Genomic DNA, 17909 nt, shown 5'->3' with positions numbered 1-17909 from the left:
GGCGTATGCTCGAGCAGTGTTGGCCAATACATCAGGGAGCAATGTGTCGAGTCTTTTAGCTCCTTTGTAGAAGGACGAGGCATCTAAGCAGTCCTTTAGGCTTGCTCCAAGTCACGCCAGTGTACTTGTCTACCCCCCTCTGCAACCCTATCTGCACACAAACACAAGACAGCTGTTGGCTGGCCTTGAAAACACATCAATTCTCCTTAAACGGCCTCCATGAATCATTTTACAGCCTCAGACAACTATAACAACACATAAAATGTACCTGCTATGGAGAACGGTCTATTTTGGGTGTGGAGGTTTATTTTTTCTTTGCAGCCACACCTGTTTGCTGTATAAATGATTTGCAGTCTCCAAGGGCCAATTATATACTCAACAAATCGGTTATTCCAACGATGACACTGAGAAATCAGTTCTCATCGAGAGGGCAACTGAGAACTTGTGACCAGGCAGAAGCTTCTTTAACAACTCCGGGCAGAAATGTCATTAAACACTTGCAGTGGGGCTACCACGAACTGCAAAGGGTTAACTGCTTTTTTTTTTTTTAAAGTACAAAAAAGGGTTATACTCACCCAATCCTCAGAGCTGGCCACGCTCCCTCCAGCCTGTCTCCTCCTCCACTGCAATGTCCTTCGGCATCCTCACGTCCTATACACTGTATTAGACATGATGTCTTGAGGCAGTGGCGTCACAGGGGTATTTGGGCGACACCAAAATGACTGACAGTCATGGACGGAGAGCCCGACAGTGTCAGGAAAGAGGGGACCTCATCCCGCCAGGTGAAGTCCCCTCTCTGCCGGCGTCCATCACCACCAGCAGGTGTTAATCAGATGGCTGCGCATGCGCAATGACGACTCGGAGAATCGGGAGAGTATAACCTTTTTTCCGACCCTAGGCAACAACAGGCACTTAAGCGTTGCAGTGCAGCGCCACTGCAAGGGTTAATACAATTTCTGCCTGCAGTTCTTGTTCTTTAAAGGGTATATCCACCTTTGCAGTCAAAATCCTGTCTATATGTTTGATATGTTTTCCGTTCACAGAGCAATATTTAAAAAAAAAAAAAATTGTACATACATGTCATACCCATCTTACCTCTGGAGTCTGAGTTTTAAGGAAAAAAAAAAGAAATGTACGCTACAATTATATTTGAGTGATGCTATGTGAATGGGATAACACCCAGTTTATATTACATGTTCTCAATCTGGCTGCAAAAGTGGAAACACCTAAAGTGTATGTAAGCCCAAAAACAAAAATGCCATATTTAAGCTTACTATGCCTTATATGTGGTGGCTGCATTTGTTTTTCTTCTTCTATTTCTACCTGGTGATCCTGCAAGTAACACTTCCTGTCTTGTGGGTGCCCCCCCCCCCCCCCCTTTTTTGTTGTTAAAACATAATTGTTTGGGGGTTTTAAACAGTTTTCTAGCCAAACAAAATTAATCAGATTTTATCATGTGTATGTAAAAAATTGCTCTGGTCCCCAAAACGATTAGGACACTCCCTTCAACTTCAGCTTATCCTGGACCCAACCCAGCCTGTGAATGGACAGTGAAAGGAGAAGCAGCACAGTGATTAGCTCATCTCTCTGCTCTCTTTCCATCAGCTTGATTCTTATTAACAAACTGTTTGGTTCCCACAGACTGGGATGATGCCAGGTAAAATTCACATACTACTTGCTTTAAAACAAATCATTTAATGACGCATCAATTACAGAGCTGCATTCATTTGCGTCTTTTATATCTGCCCGGAGCTCAGCTTTAAAGCAGTCAAACTGTTAACACATCTATGTGAATCATGTTCCCTGACAAAACTGATCTTCACACCCTATTTGGCCACACTATAGAGGATGAAATGATTTAGAGCTTGCAGTCCTGGGAGATGGATAGTGTGCAGTGCCGCTCGTCTGTCCCTAACAGCAGACATTGGCTCTATGTGCGGACAGCTGTGGTCATTGATTATAGCTGGCCATACACCTTACAATTATCTGCAGATTTTCTGTGGTCAGATGGAAAAGGTGCAACAGATTCCTCCATCTATGCTAAGCTGTGTGGATGGAGTAATCGCCACCTGGGCCAATCTGTTGCACTTTTTCCATCTGACCACAGAATATCTGCAGATAAATTGTAAAGTGTATGGGCACCTTAAAAGGTGGCCATACACTGTACAACCATCGCAAGACCTTAGTCTTGCGATGGTTGTAAAGTACTTTAAAAAAAAACGTACGATCTGCCCATCTTGGACAGGCAGATCGTACTCTCGATCATCACAAGCCCGCCCCCTTGAGGTGAGCTCTTAAAAAGGAGATCTATGAGGTGAGTGATTTCCACTCATAGTTAGAGCCGACCTGTGACAAAGAAACTGTCACAGGTCAGCTCTATCAATTGGGAAGTAAGAAACATGCACCGATCCGGTCACTTCCCGATCGTCTCCCTGCAGTGAGTGGCGACTGTCAGTCACCGTTTCCCTGCAGGGATTCCCCCTCCCTTCTCCAATCCTCCAGCGCTGAGTGGAGGAACGAACGGGGGAGAGGGTGGGCACAGCTGGCTCTGCCTCTAGATAGGCAGAGTCAGCTGTCACTCACACAGCTGGGCGGATCTCTACAGTATTGTCGGGATCCGTCCCGGCAGCAGCGCTCTCAGCATATCGCATGTAATAGCCCGATATATACTGAGCTTTGGGGTCACAGAAGGTTAGAATATGTACTCCCGTGACCCTAAAGAGAACTATGGGGAAAAACACCCCATAGCTCCCTGTTAAGCCTTCAAAAAAAGATTAGGACGACTCCTGGGAAACGCACAATTGTCCTCAGACACCTACAACAAAAACCTAAAATGATAACTTGGAAATACATGGTGAGTGGCGTTGCAAATATACCAGAAACGGGACTTCTAAAAATGGATTATGCACTCCGTGGCCACTGGCTGCTCATTAAACATGCATAAAGCATGGAACTATGGTTAACTGGTTCAGTTCTTATTCAACTGAATAGAAGAATTGAGAAGATGTCCAATCTTAATAACCGTAACAGTAAAATGTTGGTGCCATAAATCTCAGGAAGTGCTACCCTCCTGGGATATTCATAGGACTGCAGTCTCAGGAGCTTTCAGACTAGGGTGAAAAACAAAAAACACTTGTGGTGGTTCTGTGGGTGAAAACATCTGGCAAGACGAGACTCTAGACTTGTTTTCAAGTTGACAGATGTCTACAGCTGCTGAGATAACTGTTTTTTACAGCAGTGGTGTGCAGAAGGGCTTCTCTGGAAGCGCTGAACCTTCACATGGTTCTTCTTTCAGCTAGTTATTATTCAGGATTTATATAGCACCAACCGTTTGTACAGTTACAATACAATTCCATGCAAGATGGTGAGGAGGGCCCTGCGAGTGAGAGCTTACAATCGAATGCAGGTAAATGAGGCCAAACGATGGTCTGGGGTTCACCAAAAGTTCTGCCCCAACATCAGACGGTGATCAGAATCTGGTATACACTGCATGAATCCATTCAGTCTGTTCAGACGGCTGCTGGTGGTGGTGTAATGGTTATCAATGCTATCAAGTCAGAATGACCTTGCTGAACCCATGCCACAAAGAATCCAGGCTGTCCTTTAAACTAGCATTTCTCAACCTTTTTTTTGTGTGCGTCACAGCACCCTTTAAAAGAATGCAAAATCTGCCAGATTTGAAAGGAGACCCAAACAAAAACACCCCACAAAAGTGCGTTTCCCCTTTTACATCAAAGTGCCTCTTCAAATCAGAGCCACCCTTTGCCTCAGAAGCCTCACTTTCACATTAGAGTCCCCCCTTTTACATCAGGAGCCCCCCTTCACATGATTCTTTATTCCCCCATTCACACCACAGTCACACTACAATACAATACAATTTTAAAGGCAACACTGAGAAGGCCGGGGCAGTGTGCCACGACACCTTAGTTGAGAAAGCTGCTTTAGGGCCCAGTCACACCATGTCTGGATCGTCTCCAGACCAGACAGTTTACGGAACCAAAATGCATTCCAATATATCCCTATGCTCTTTCTAGCCTCTGTTCACACTAGCGTAGTCCGATCCAGACCAGAAAAATGCGGCTTGTCCTATTTGGTCTGGTCTGGAATGCACTGGAACGCATACAAACACATCAAAAATGCATACAAATGGACTGGAACGCACCTGTAAGACCATTTTAAAAAAACAAAAAAAAATTCCAAAAGCGGCAAAAACGCAACGCACTGCGTTCCAGATCTGGTCTGGAAAATGGTGTGAACCTGCCCTTATACGAGAGGCTTCACCTAGGTCTAGATAGGTGTACCTTATAATGTGGCCAGTGACAGTAGCATCAGTGGACCTCAAACATGCAAAGATGCCTTGTCTATGTAGCAAAAGTAACAGTTACAGGGTTTAGGACAAACTATTACACAGACAGTGGTCCATACCAGTTGTCACTGGTATACAGGAAGGGGAAATAGCAACTAATCTACAATATCACAGGGACTCAAAATAGAATTATTTTTTTTCTCCAATGGATACAGGAAGGGTGGGGCTTAAGAATGACTTGGTCAAAAAGTCACGTATACTATGGACCTAGGATCCAAGGCAGCAGCACAGGAAAATGATGTGAAGACTAAGGCCTTGTTCACACCAAGCGTGTTCCAGGAGCAGAGCAGAGCAGTTACAGACGGAGCAAAACTGCGTCCAATGTATTCCAATTGTATTTTTAGCTCCAGTTCACACCGCAGCGTTCCGTTCCAGAGCAGGTAAAAAAACTGCAGCAGGCCCTATTTTACCTGCTCTGGAAAGCATGCAAACGCATCAAAAACACATGCAAACACCCTGGAACGCACTGAAAGCCCATTTTAACCACTTGTTAAACCCCCTTCCCATCCAGGTCGTTTTTCAGTATTCAGCGCTGCGGTACTTTGACATTTATTCCGTCATGCAGCGCTGTACTGAAATTTTATACCCTTTTTTAGGGACAGATAGAGCTTTCTTTAGGTGGTATTTAATCACCACTGGGGGGTTTTATTTACTATATTAAGGAAAATTTACAGAAAAAAAAAAAGTTTCCCCTATATTAAATTCTAAAACATTTATTACCCATTTTTTTGGTAAAATATAAAAGACGGGGTCATGTCGGGTAAAAAGACACCAAACGTGTCAAGCCTTAAGGGGGGGGATTTTTACTTTTTTTATTTGTGACTTTTTTTTTGTACACTTATTGTTATTGCTATTACATAGGGAGATACAATCCCCCTATATATTAGCAAAGGCAGACTGACAGGTCCTCTTTATGCAGACATTAAGGGTCTCTAGAGATCTGCTTCATCAGCTTCTTCTCTCTGGCAGCCAGATGACTGGCAGGTGAATGCGGAAGTGATGAATACCCCCGTCCGTTCCGCCAGTCAGCGCTGGAGGATCGGAGCGGGGAGGGGGGAATCCAGCCTCTACCCTGTCACGGCTCTCTGCTGTGACAGGATCGAGAGGTGAGCGAACGCTGTGTTCGCTCACTTCCCGATCTACTGAGCCGACCTGTGACAAGTCTCATTGTCACAGGTCGGCTAGAACTATGAGGATGAGTGAAAAACACACCTCATAGTTCTCCTTTAAAGAAGAATTCCAGGATTTTTCTTTTTTATCAAGCCTTGCAGTGGGGCTACCCCTGCACTGCAAGGGTTAAGTATTCATTTGTGTCTAGGTGCTAAAATATAGATCTACTCACCCGAAGTTCTGAGCAGGCCAGAGCGTTCCCTTTATCCTGTCTCCCCCTCCCTGCAGCATTTGAATTTTCAGCGTCCTCATGTCTATAGTATAGCCGACGTTAGAAGGAACGTTCTAAGAAGAAGCCGGCTCGGAGCATCAGGTGAGTATAGCTTTTTTTTAACCTAGACGCAAATGAGCACTTAACCCTTGCAGTGCAGGAGTAGCCCCACTGCAAGGGTTTATAAAAACATTTCCTGGAGTTCTTCTTTAAGCCTTGCTACAGGCAGTCAAACATGCCAATATTTAGTCAAAACCTGAACAAATTTTAGGTCATGTCAGCCAATATCAGGGTCCAAAAATAAATATCTTCATTAACAGAAATCATTGCAAGATATAGCATTATATTCAGCAGACTACTGGGATCTATTTCTTTAGAATAAAGGACTTCAGTGTACGCATTCACTCTGTAATGTCACACACCTTTTAGGTCTAAACAGGAAGGAAGGGGGGGGGGGGGACTCAAACAAAAAAAAAACCCCACAATAAGTGTTTCTATTTACAAAGTTGATTCACCGTCTCTAAGTTTCTTCAGTTATGCATTTATTAAAAGGGCATTCCCCATTTCACTAATGCACACCTCCACACCAAACGTTTTAATCTCATCAGTTTCCTCTACCGTGTGCAAGAGTCAGCCGAGTTTTCATTGCTGCCCGTGTCCACACTTCCTTGTCCTGTCAAGAGCAGGTTTGCTTTTGCTGCTTCCATCAGACAGACATCCCATTTCAACTTGCTATACCTGGTCTCCGGGGCAGGAAGTAAAGCTGGCCATACACCAGTACAATTTTGTTCTAAAAATATTTGTTTTGGAATGTTCGTTCAATTTTCTCATAGTTAACGTGTTCAAATTATTAATTATGACCATAGTCCAAAAATTGAAAGAACAGGATGGGGAAAAAAAAAAAAACACAAATAATTCTAGCAGTGAATGTGGTTTTCATATCGGGAAACTCAATGCATTCCAAAATCGAATGTTAAAACCAAAAGACATGTTAAACGACATCCTTGAGTTTCTAATGGCATTATCGAATGTTCCGACAAGATTCATTTGGATGAATATTGGTACAAAACTCTAGCAGTATATGGTCAGCTTTGGGCCTCAATCACACACAACAAAATTGTATGCACATTTGTAAATGCGTATAGTCGCATATTTGCATGAACTGTATGCAATCCCAGAAGGCATCATTTTTAATAGAAACTTTAAACTACTGTACACGCGTATATGCGTAAACATACACGCGTATATGTGCGCACATGTAAAATACGCAGAAATTCCGGACCCGGGCGCATCTCAGTTCCAATTTTTTGGCACATCTTGACACAGCTATGTGTATGGAGCCATTTATTTGCATATGCTGCATATGGGAGAAAACACTGCACGCATCTATGCGCAGCGTATTATACAGCAGTGTGAATGAGACCTTTGAGTGAATGTTCTCAATAGGGACATAGGCAGCAATAAAAGCCTGCAAGAGATTGGCTGCGAGGAGCTGGATCAGTGATGGCTTCCACATGGGGTTCTTGGAATAAATTCTCTGTTTGAAGGGATGCAATGGTTGTGGCTAGGATGTTCTCAAACTGCTCAGACAAGAAAGAAAAGACCACACCATAGAGTCTACATTCCACAAGATCTTTTCCAAGACAAACATTTTTGGGGCCAGCCTGCACCCCGTTCTTTAGGTCGTGGGGTGCCGTGGTGTAAATTCAGCACTAATTTACAAATTCTAGAGTAAACTGGTAAAAAAGAAAATCTCTGAAGACATTTGCAGCAATTCCTCACCAGTTTACTTCAAGGGTATCTCAAGCCAAAAACACTTTCTAGAGTTTTTGATAGAATGGGATGGGATTAAACCGCCATCAGTTTTTATCATTATCCAGGTCTTAAAATCCTAAATCAGGGGTTCCAACCCTCCCTACTCTACTACTCAACCGTTCTTGTTTCCGTCTGCTGGAGATTCCATCTTACCTCCTGTCTGATAAATATCAGGACAGGAAGTGAGGGGAATCTCTCTAAAAGAACCACAGATAGCAGTAAATAATTGGAGCAACCTCCCTCAATGATATCCAGAGGTCCATGAAGGACCCAGGCTTGGAAATTTTGTCAGGTATTGATGCAGGGCTCTCAGAACTTATGGACATAAGCAACCACTGGGACTCAAGTTAGCCATGAATGTGTAGTTTTCTATCATTAAGTCCCATTAGGGCAGAACGAGAGAAATCAGACTCCCCCATTTATACTAAACTATGCAGGTGGAGGAATCGCAGAATCCCAGCCTGGTCTGGCCAGCATTAGTGGTTGGGGCAACAAAATGCTAGGTTAAATATGAGAGCCACTCAGCAGATAACGTGCCTGAGGGAATTTAAAGTGAACTAATCATGTGAAAAGTCATATAGACTACACATCTAAAGAATAGGGTCAGCAAAAGCTACCCCCATATTTTTGTCTAGGACTGGTTTACGTTAAAGCAAACCTGTGCCATCCAAGCTGAGGCCACAGGCTATGAATCAGACTCAGATATTGATTCAAGCAACAGAGAGGGGTCGCTTTCTGGAGCCCCAGAACCTGTTCACGGAGCCAAGGACAAGTCTCATACCCTACCCAGTTGCTATTGGAAACCCTCCAGCACAGTGGGTAATTGTTGGGTAACTGGAATGGTAGCCCTAGCTACACCAAAAGGAGGGGGAAAAAAAAGAGAGGGATCATAGATGGTCCTAGAATTTGGTCATTAGGAGGAAGATCTACAGGTCTCAGAGTTTCGCAGGCTGACCATGATCAAACTTGAGGGTGCACAGAGCACAAGAAAAAAAAAGTGTCAAACAGAGCTCTAAAAAAGGTACACCAGCATCATGACGCGTTGTCAAAAACAGGGAAGAAACTCACGGAAATATGCAGTTGGTACCTCTTTAAGAGGCTCACTGCAAGCCGGGCAGGGAGGGGAGGTGGACTCTGCAGGTACTGTCACTGTGCCCTGAATTATTAAAGCAACAGTGTATCTTAGAAGATCCAAAGAGAAGAACAACCACCACCGCTGATGGATTTTCAATCAGCTGCTTTGTTGTTGTTGTTAAACAACAGCCTGCGTTTAACAACCAAATGAAAAGTAAAGCCACATGATAACCCACCAACTCTGGAGAACACGTAAACCCTTCCGGTTGTTGAAGGCGTGGTAATCCCATTACGTCACTCCTCTTTTGGTGATTAACTACACTGTTCCTTTGAAGTCAGCAACGGAAGAATGCAAAGTATTCCAAAGGCAGGGCAGGGACTAAAGACGAGTACGACTATGCCAATATTGACATTTCAAGGTAAACCCTGGCTGGAAGTTCACACCTTTATGTGCAAATCTGTCCAGAACAGGTACAGTGCTGCCTCACAAGATGGCAATGCATGTATAGATCGTCAGCCCGCCAGCTTTAGGAGAAAAAGGGACTTGAATCGCCCATCGGCATGGATGGCAGGATATCCACTATTGTATACAGACACCTGCGGCACCTGTGGCTGCCTGAATGTCCAAGCAATGCCTGCATCTGATAGACTGACAACTTTCTACCCAGCTCATTCAATTTTACATTTTCTCAAGCCCGGTGGTGCTGACAGGGCCACCCACAACTTAAATTTCACCCGATTCAGCAGAAATTGGACAAAATTTGAGTCTCAGCTTAATGATTCATCTCATCTTTCACACTGTAAAGCATCAAACTAATTTTTCATATGAATGGCAGTTAGGCTACAAGCAGACAAACCAGCAGGCTGATGAAACAGGTGATTGAGTCAAAAATGCGCTCTTCTAAAGCTGGGCACACACCTTACACGGGCAGTGTGCGATTGCGCACACCGGCCCATGCGGCTTTTATCTTTGCGAACATGCCACACACCCGCCGACAATCGTACGATTCTCAGCAGGTTTTCGAACATGTTCATAAGATAAAAGTCGTGCGACCTTACAGTAGGAAAGGTCGCATGCCTTCCACACAGGATTTCCAGCGATTATCGCAAGGTGTGTGGGCACCTTTAGACTATAAACCCGGGGTAGGCAACCTGGGCACTCCAGCTGTGGTGAAACAGCAAATCCCATCATGCTTCTACCTCTAGGAGTCATGCCTGTGACTGTCAAAGTCATGCAATACATCATGGGACTTACCCCTGCTATAAACTATACAATATGATTGGACAACCTCTGTTAGAATTACTAAAAGGTTACCGTAGGAGGACAAACCTAAACAATTCATTCAGTACCACAAACACTGGGCATTGCAGTTAAAAAGAACTACTGTGCGTTGCAGTGGAGTTGAGCAGGAGGTGCATGTGGGGTGCCATTTAAATGAATAGCTTCACACCTCCCGCAACCGTTAATGCATGGGAAGTGCATTGTGCAGTAGCATGGGTTAATCACACAGAACCATGCAATTAGCATTGTGGTGTGAACAAGCCTTCAGACAGACCCTGCACTATATACTTACCGGCAGATCTAGAAGATTGTATGGTGTCCAATGTTTTTAATGATAAATTGATCCACTGCAGAAATACAACCTGCCTTTGGGGGGGCCACACAAACTCCCCCTTCAATAGGGCTCAGGAATTTTGGACTGTACTTAAATGAACCAAATGGATCTGTGGTTTTCTGCTTGGAACAGTTTAGAAGGGGGGCGGTTATGCATGGGTTAACAAGTGCCAGAAACAAGCTTAAAATTCCTGGGCCCTGATGAGGGGGCGGGGGTTCGGGTGCCCCCCCCCCCAAAATGCGTTCCCTGTTTTTGTTTTGTGAACCAAAATGAATCATTAAAATCTTTGGACTCTTGCACATTTTGTTTGGTAGGTTGTCTGTCTGTAGGAGGATTGTGTGGTTGACATCCAAGAGACCATACATGGATTCTCGACTGTGTTCCTCCCTCTTTCAGGAGGTGTCCCGTTTTGGAGGGTGCTGCTGAACCAGAGCTAGTGACAGACTCTTTTTAGATCTATAACCAGAGTCTCATCTTCACTATTCTTTGGGCCCAAAGAATCCTGGCTCCGTTTGCAAAGAGCAAAATAACCAGTTGCCAGGGGCAACCACAGCACCGTTGCCATGGTTTCTTACATGGTGTCAGCCCTTAAAAAAAAAAATTCTGCCCTTTAAGACACAAAAGGCAGCTCGTTCCGCCTGCACAATCCAGCCTTTATGAGGTTACGCTTGTGCCAATGTTTGCGAAACAATGAACAGACCTGTGGGAGGGCCTGGAAAACAGCAACACGCCCTGATAAATTACTGCCAAGCGCCAGCGCTCCTAATTATGTGAAACAGACAGAAATAGAGCCGATCCCATGGCTGAGCTCACACACCCAGGGATTTCTCAGCACTTGTGTTGCCATCCACGGCAACGTCCCAGCACAACACAAGTGTTTTGATTTGACTCTCAGTGCGATGATCCCGTGTTTCAGCGACCACAGATTTCCCCCAAACATTCCACTATCACATTACCGCGCTCCGCCGGAGGACCATCCGCATCCAACGTAAAACACCTCAAATGCTAGAAATTTTTTATTTTTCCCTCAACTGTTTGGCAACTTGGAAACTAAAAACAACTGATGAAAATGTAGCAAAACAAGACATATAAAGTACACACACACACACACACACACACACGAAGCAGCCCATCCTCCACAGCCCCCCCGACCTAATGTAACCTGGAACTACCCACCCGAATGCCTACTTACCACTCTGACAGCAGTGTCCTCAACCCAGAATCCTTCTCTGGCTGTACATCCACATATACCTGAATGGGACCGTACAGGCAGATTTATAAACATAGAGACACCAACAGGCAGATTTATAAACATTGAATCGACATTTCAAAAAAACATTCACTGCAGGAGAAACTTAAGGGCTCATTCACACTGGAATCGGCCGACACGTACAGTCCATGCAGGGCAGCTCCCGGGAAGGACAGGATCTGCGTGTGATTAGTATGCAGCCCCCATCCTTCTCTATGGGACTACGAGGCCGTACGCCTCCCTACGCTCACCCGCCCTGCACGTCTATGCGGGTGTGGGTGTCCATACTTGTACACTGACAGGATGGATCCTGTCTGCAACCGAGCCGGGAAACACGCATTCGTACGGACCTGCACTTGAGGTGAGCGCAGGGGGGGCGTACGGCCGCGTAGTCGCATAGAGAAGGACGGGGGCTGCGTGTGATTAGCTCACCCGTACGGACCTGCACTTGAGGTGAGCGCAGGGGGGTGTACAGCCGCGTAGTCCCATAGAGAAGGACGGGGGCTGCGTACTAATTACACGCAGCACCTGTCCTTCCCGGGAGCTGATCGGTACGGCCCTGCACGGAGATGTACGTGCCAGCCGATTCCAGTGTGAATGAGCCCTAAGGGTGCATGTGTTTTAGAGGACAGAAATAATCTCATGACCAGTGAATGTTTGTTGAAAGTTACATTCATGGGCTTTAGAAATATGCCCTCCAGGGTACCGTGCCATTCAGGTCTATGGGGAATTGCTGCACAGGTGCAGGTCATGCTGGAGAAGATTTGAGCGGAGGATGGTAAACAATGAAGACCACAAACCCTTATGGGGAAGAAAATAATCATATAGGTGTGTGTATTTGGGTGGAGGGGGGAGGTTAGAGCAGGGGTGGACAACTCTAGCTCTCCAGTTGTTGTGGTACTACAAGTCCCATGAGGCATTGCAAGGGTGACAGTTAAAGGGATTGCTCCCAGTGACATGTTGGATTTGTAGTCAAAGCACAGTTGGAGGGCCGGAGTTGCCCACCCCTAGGTAAGAGCATTAGGGTTTGTTTTTTTTACTTGTCCTTTAATGGATCAGTCTACCATAACTGATATCTAGAACCAGGCTGGCAAAGTCAAATAATAAAGCTCTTCCCATTCCCACCGAGAGAATACTCCACCTACACCATTCTCTGTAACACAAAATGTATCATTTCCAACAAGGAAAGTCTTGGGGGGAGCTAGAACCTTAGGCATGAAGACCCCCTGAGATCAAAGAAGCTCAGGGGAGGGGGAAGTTTAACCCATTATCTAAACAAACCTGAACAAAAAAAAAACCAACACCTTTAGCAGTGTCAGATAAATCTTTCCAATGTGCCCTTTTTGTGGAACTACAAACCTCATCAATTGTTGCATACCCCACATGACGGTATTGAGCTTGGATGGATTTTAAAATCCATCCAATTGTTTTCACCTTGGATTTGATCAGGCAAATATCAGCCAAAATCGATTCAAATGGTCACGAAAATCGATCAATAATTGCTACATTCGGTGTATTGAAACGATTGTGTCGATGAGCAGACTGGTACATACGTCACCAGCATCTTCCATTGCCGGTGTGATGCTTCCTGAACACAGTGGGGGAGCCAAGCCTCAGTCCCCATTTGCATTTATTGAGCCGGCCACTTTCCCCATTCAGTAAATGATATCCAGCTCTCTGCTCCAATTATACAAATCTTGCAGAGCTCTCCCACCATTGGAGAAGCCACACGCTTCTGTGTATGGGGGAGCATGTGACCTTCTCCCATGATGCAGCTATGGGGCCTGAGCAGCCAATCACCAGGCCTGAACATGATCACCTGTGTAAATGCCAAAATTCAAAATGGAGCTTCCTCAGGGTAGTACTCCCTGCTCCAACCAAGGAACGGAGTCACAGCGTTGTATTGTGAAGTGGAGTATAAATAGGTCAGGGGTGCGATTTCAACAGACTTTCACTTTGCCATGAACGCTCAAAGTCACAAAGGTCTCTTTACCTTAAAGTGAAAGTGGAAGAGCAATTCTTAGCCATAAAGCCGGTGAATGTGATAATAAAGTGAAACAAAATCAGAGAGGCACAGAAGAAGCCTTTCCAGATTATAAAAGGTGCCCATACACTGTACGATTCTCGTCCGAGAATCGTACAGTGTATGGAAGGCGTGCGACCGTTTCTACTGTACGGTCGCACGTCTTCCATCGAACAAGCAGGCTAGAAAACCCGCCGGGAATCGTACGATTCTCGGCAAATGAGTGGCCCGCTTGTTCGACAACTGACGAACTGGCCGGTGTGCGCACACTGCCCGTTTGCCGTCCTCGCAAGCCCGCCCCTCATTGCAGTCATCGCAAGTACGATCTGCCTGTCCAAGATGGGCAGATCGCACGTTTTTTTAAGTACTTTACAACCATCGCAAGACTAAGGTCTTGCGATGGTTGTACAGTGTATGGCCACCTTAAGGGTACTGACATGTACACTATATTGCCAAAAGTATTGGGACGCCTGTCTTTACACGCACATGAACTTTAATGGCATTGCAGTCTTAGTCCGTAGGGTTCAATATTGAGTTGGCCCACCCTTTGCCGATATAACAGCTTCAACTCTTCTGGGTAGGCGTCCACAAGGTTTAGGAGTGTCTATGGGAATGTTTCACCATTCTTTCAGAAGCACATTTGTGAGGTCAGGGACTGATGTTGGACGAGAAGGCCAGGCTCACAATCTCCGCTCTAATTCATCCCAAAAGGTGTTCTATCGGGTGGAAGTCAGGATTCTGTGCAGGCCAGTCAAGTTCCTCCACCCCAAACTCGCTCATCCATGTCTTTATGGACCTTGCTTTGTGCGCTGGTGCGCAGCCATGTTGAAACAGGAAGGGGCCACAACCAAACTGTTCCCACAAAGTTGGGAGCATGAAATTGTCGAAAATGTCTTGGTATGCCGATGCCTTAGGAGTTCCCTTCACTGGAAGTAAGGGGCCAAGCCCAACCCCTGAAAAACAACCCCACACCATAATCCCCCCTATACCACCCTTCCCACTTGGCACAATGCAGTCAGGCAATTACCGTTCTCCTGGCAACCGGCAAACCCAGACACGTCCATCGGATTGCCAGACCGAGAAGCGTGATTCGTCACTGCAGAGAACACGTCTCCACTTCTCTAGAGTCCAGTGGCGGCGTGCTTTACACCACTGCATCCGACGCTTTGCATTGCACTTGGTGATGTAAGGCTTGGATGCAGCTGCTCGGCCATGGAAAGCCATTTCATGAAGCTCTCTATGGACTGTTGTTGTGCCAATCTAAAGGTCACACGAAGTTTGGAGGTCTGTAGCTATTATCTCTGCGGACAGTTGGTGACTTCTGCGCACTGTGCGCTTCAGCATGCGCTGACCCCGCACTGTCATTTTACGTGGCCTACCACTTCGTGGCTGAGTTGATGTTGCTCCCAGTTGCTTCCACTTTGTTATAATACCACTAACAGTTGGCCGTGGAATATTTAGCAAGAAAATTTCATAGAACACCTGAATCCAATGATTTGGAGGGGTGTCCCAATACTTTTGGCAATATACAGGTGAAACTTGAATAATTAGAATATCGTGCAAAAGTAATTGCAGTAAGTGCTGCAAAAGGGGCCCAAACCAAGTACTGAGTACATATGCATGCTTGTACTTTTCAGAGGTCCGATATTGTTCTATGTACAATCCTTGTTTTATTGATTGCATGTAATAATCTACTTTTTTGAGGTTGTGGATTTGGGGTTCTTGGGGTTTTCATGAGCTGTAAGCCATAATCATCACAATTATGACAAATCACGGCTTGACTTATCTTGCTTTGCATGTAATGAGTCTATCTCATATATTAGTTTCACCTTTTAAGTTGCATTAGTGAAATAAATGAACTTTGCACGATATTCTAATTATTCGAGTTTCACCTGTAGTGTATCTTATGGTGTCCAATCTTCGGAAGGACATCTGCTTTAAAATGTTGAGCTCAGCTGGAGGGAAGGTCCTGTATTTGTAAATGTTCGGATAAGGTTTGCTAAAACACAAGTAATATATACAGGAGACTAGTAAAACATAATGAAAATACAAACCTAAAATTAAAAATCTGGATGCCCCTGATGATCCCCAGAGGGTTATACATAGGGCTCTAGGTTTGGCAATCTCATTGATCCCTACTGAACTTTTTCCATTAGCAGGTCGATTGTTTATTACCAGCATACAGTCCAGTGCTCACCACCTGTAACCTACAAATCATTCATCCCCATACTCTGCAGGAACCCACAACCAGCTTCTCATATTTATTACACACTTCTTTCTTCTACTGCCAGTCACTGAACCCCCTAAAAACTGATGGCCCAAAATCTACAGCTTACAAAATCAGATTTTAACCAGCAATGTTACCAAACTGGTTCCAAAAGCCGATCTGACTGATGCGTAAAGATCAGATTGCTATACTCAAGCTGTAAGAGTCGGTTCAGCCATGGACAGTGTATGGGGAAATCTACTGACAACATCCACACATGTGCTGAAACAGCATTACCAACCGCCAACGACTGACGCCATGATGGAAAGATAATGTTCTATCAAAAGTGCTGATTTTGCTTTTCCACGATCACAAGTATATACCAAGCACAAGGGTCCTAGTCATGGTTATTGGATATATTTTGAATAGTTATACCCCGATTTCCCCTCAACCCCCAGCCCATATATTGTGCGATGCCAACTAGCTCCACACATGATGGTTACATAGTAATATATAAAGTAATCAACATGTTTCCAAATCTGTACACATTACACAGATAACAGACATTGGTTACGTTTTACGGTTCATGTACTCGGCCACAGAGGGCCGCGCAAGTGTGTGTTTCAGAGCCTTATTCTAATATGTCTGTAGAAACTTTTTTTTTTAAGGGGGGGGGTTCTGTAAAAGAAAATAAAAAATAACTGGTTGGTTTTGTCAGTCGCCCTTCCTGACCCCCCCACCCCCCTTCCACTCTCTTCTACAGAGGCAGCACTGACCCCCTCTCCTCTATGGAGGCAGCACTGACCCCCCTTCCACTCTCCTCTATGGAGGCAGCACGGACACCGCACAGCTCGGAGGCAGCACCTCCACTGTCTCTGGGGTCGCTCCCAGCCAGCACACTCACCCAGAAGATGAAGTTGAAGGCGAACAACAGATATTTGATGCACTTGGTTCCTCCTTTGACAGGCATGGTGCTGGAGCTCCGGCGGCAGACTAGCAGACTAAACTGAAAAACTTCTTAGGCAGACAGCACACAACTCCTTGCAGGGTGTGCCGGACTCTCCAGTGCCCAGCCTTCGCAGCCTATGAAACGTGCGACGCAGCGCCCACTAGCGGCACACTCTGGGCTACAGCCAAGCACCACACCTACTAGCCACCCCTAACCCGTATACAGGGCTGTTTATAAACAGGAAAACCTGGGAAAATCCGAACACAGGAGCACTTGTCGGCTGTCCGGACCAATCAGCTTTCAGCTTGTTTTCCTTTCTTTTCTGGGAAATCTGATTGGACACTTTAGGGAACTTCACTTTTGCTCCCCTTTCCAGTTATTTATAAATAGTAAAATCTGATAATGTTCCTTGAACTCCTTTGTCATCGGGAGAGCAGCCCAGCCAACATCCTCCCTCTATGTGTCCTCTTTTCTTTCTTTCTTTCTTTCCCTCCTCCCTCTCTCTTTTTTTCTTCCATATACATGATTTCCTCCAAGTCCATTGAACTCCCTAAAAACCCCAGAAGGTTTGCATCCTTTTCTGTTTTTTCAGACCTAACCGAGATGGATCCGAGGTAATTGGATGTAAACGAACGTCCACTTACATCCAGCTGCCCATAGACCTAACATGGGTCCGCTTAGTTCAGTTTTTTCTGGAGGGAAAGAATGAACAAACACATGTGTCCCAAATGTGACATCCATTCTGTTCTGCTCCAATTCAGCAGGCAGTTTGTTTACGGATCCCCTGCTGATCGGAATGGACGCCATCAATGTGTAGTGGTGAATGTGCATTTGACACTTTCCTTTGCTCTTCGCTCTGAGAAGTTAGAGGGAATGGCCAGGGAACATAAAGATTTCCCATCAAGATGGAAAAACTGTGTGTGCAATAACAACCACTTTAAGCATTAAAAACACTAGTTATTACATCCCAGGCATCCCCTCAATACCGCAGTTTGATCTATGGATAGGCTCGATGTTCGAGTCGAGCTTGAGTTTGACCCGAACATTGGCAGTTCGTGTGTTCGGTGAGCACACGAACTGTCAGGGCGTTCGGCGGGCTGTTCAACTGCTGAACGCCCCATATGGCACTGCTAAGTGTACAAGTACCCCTTACTCATTCACAAGGGGGGGGCGCATCAGGTTGCCCCTTTATTAAAGGGGTACCCTGATGTGAATAAGCCCCCTGCCCGC

At 45.3% G+C, this 17909-nt stretch overlaps 1 protein-coding gene across 2 annotated transcripts in view; it reads right to left on the bottom strand.

Annotated features, from left to right (window-relative positions):
- CD9 (CD9 molecule) overlaps positions 1-16820 on the bottom strand; it is a 30753-nt gene extending 13933 nt beyond the window's left edge. For both annotated transcript variants that reach the window (XM_018562693.1, XM_018562692.1), the window contains exon 1: positions 16635-16820. In XM_018562693.1, the coding sequence (XP_018418195.1) occupies positions 16635-16700 (66 nt within the window). In that variant the 5' untranslated portion in view covers positions 16701-16820. The remainder of the gene's footprint in view (positions 1-16634) is intronic.
- Between the last annotated feature and the right edge of the window lie 1089 nt (positions 16821-17909).

This window comes from Nanorana parkeri, unplaced genomic scaffold (genome assembly GCF_000935625.1).
Source record: "Nanorana parkeri isolate BGI_ZX_2015 unplaced genomic scaffold, ASM93562v1 scaffold592, whole genome shotgun sequence".
In the NCBI taxonomy this organism is placed as follows: Eukaryota; Metazoa; Chordata; class Amphibia; order Anura; family Dicroglossidae; genus Nanorana; species Nanorana parkeri.
This window is presented reverse-complemented; position numbering and strand designations above follow the sequence as displayed.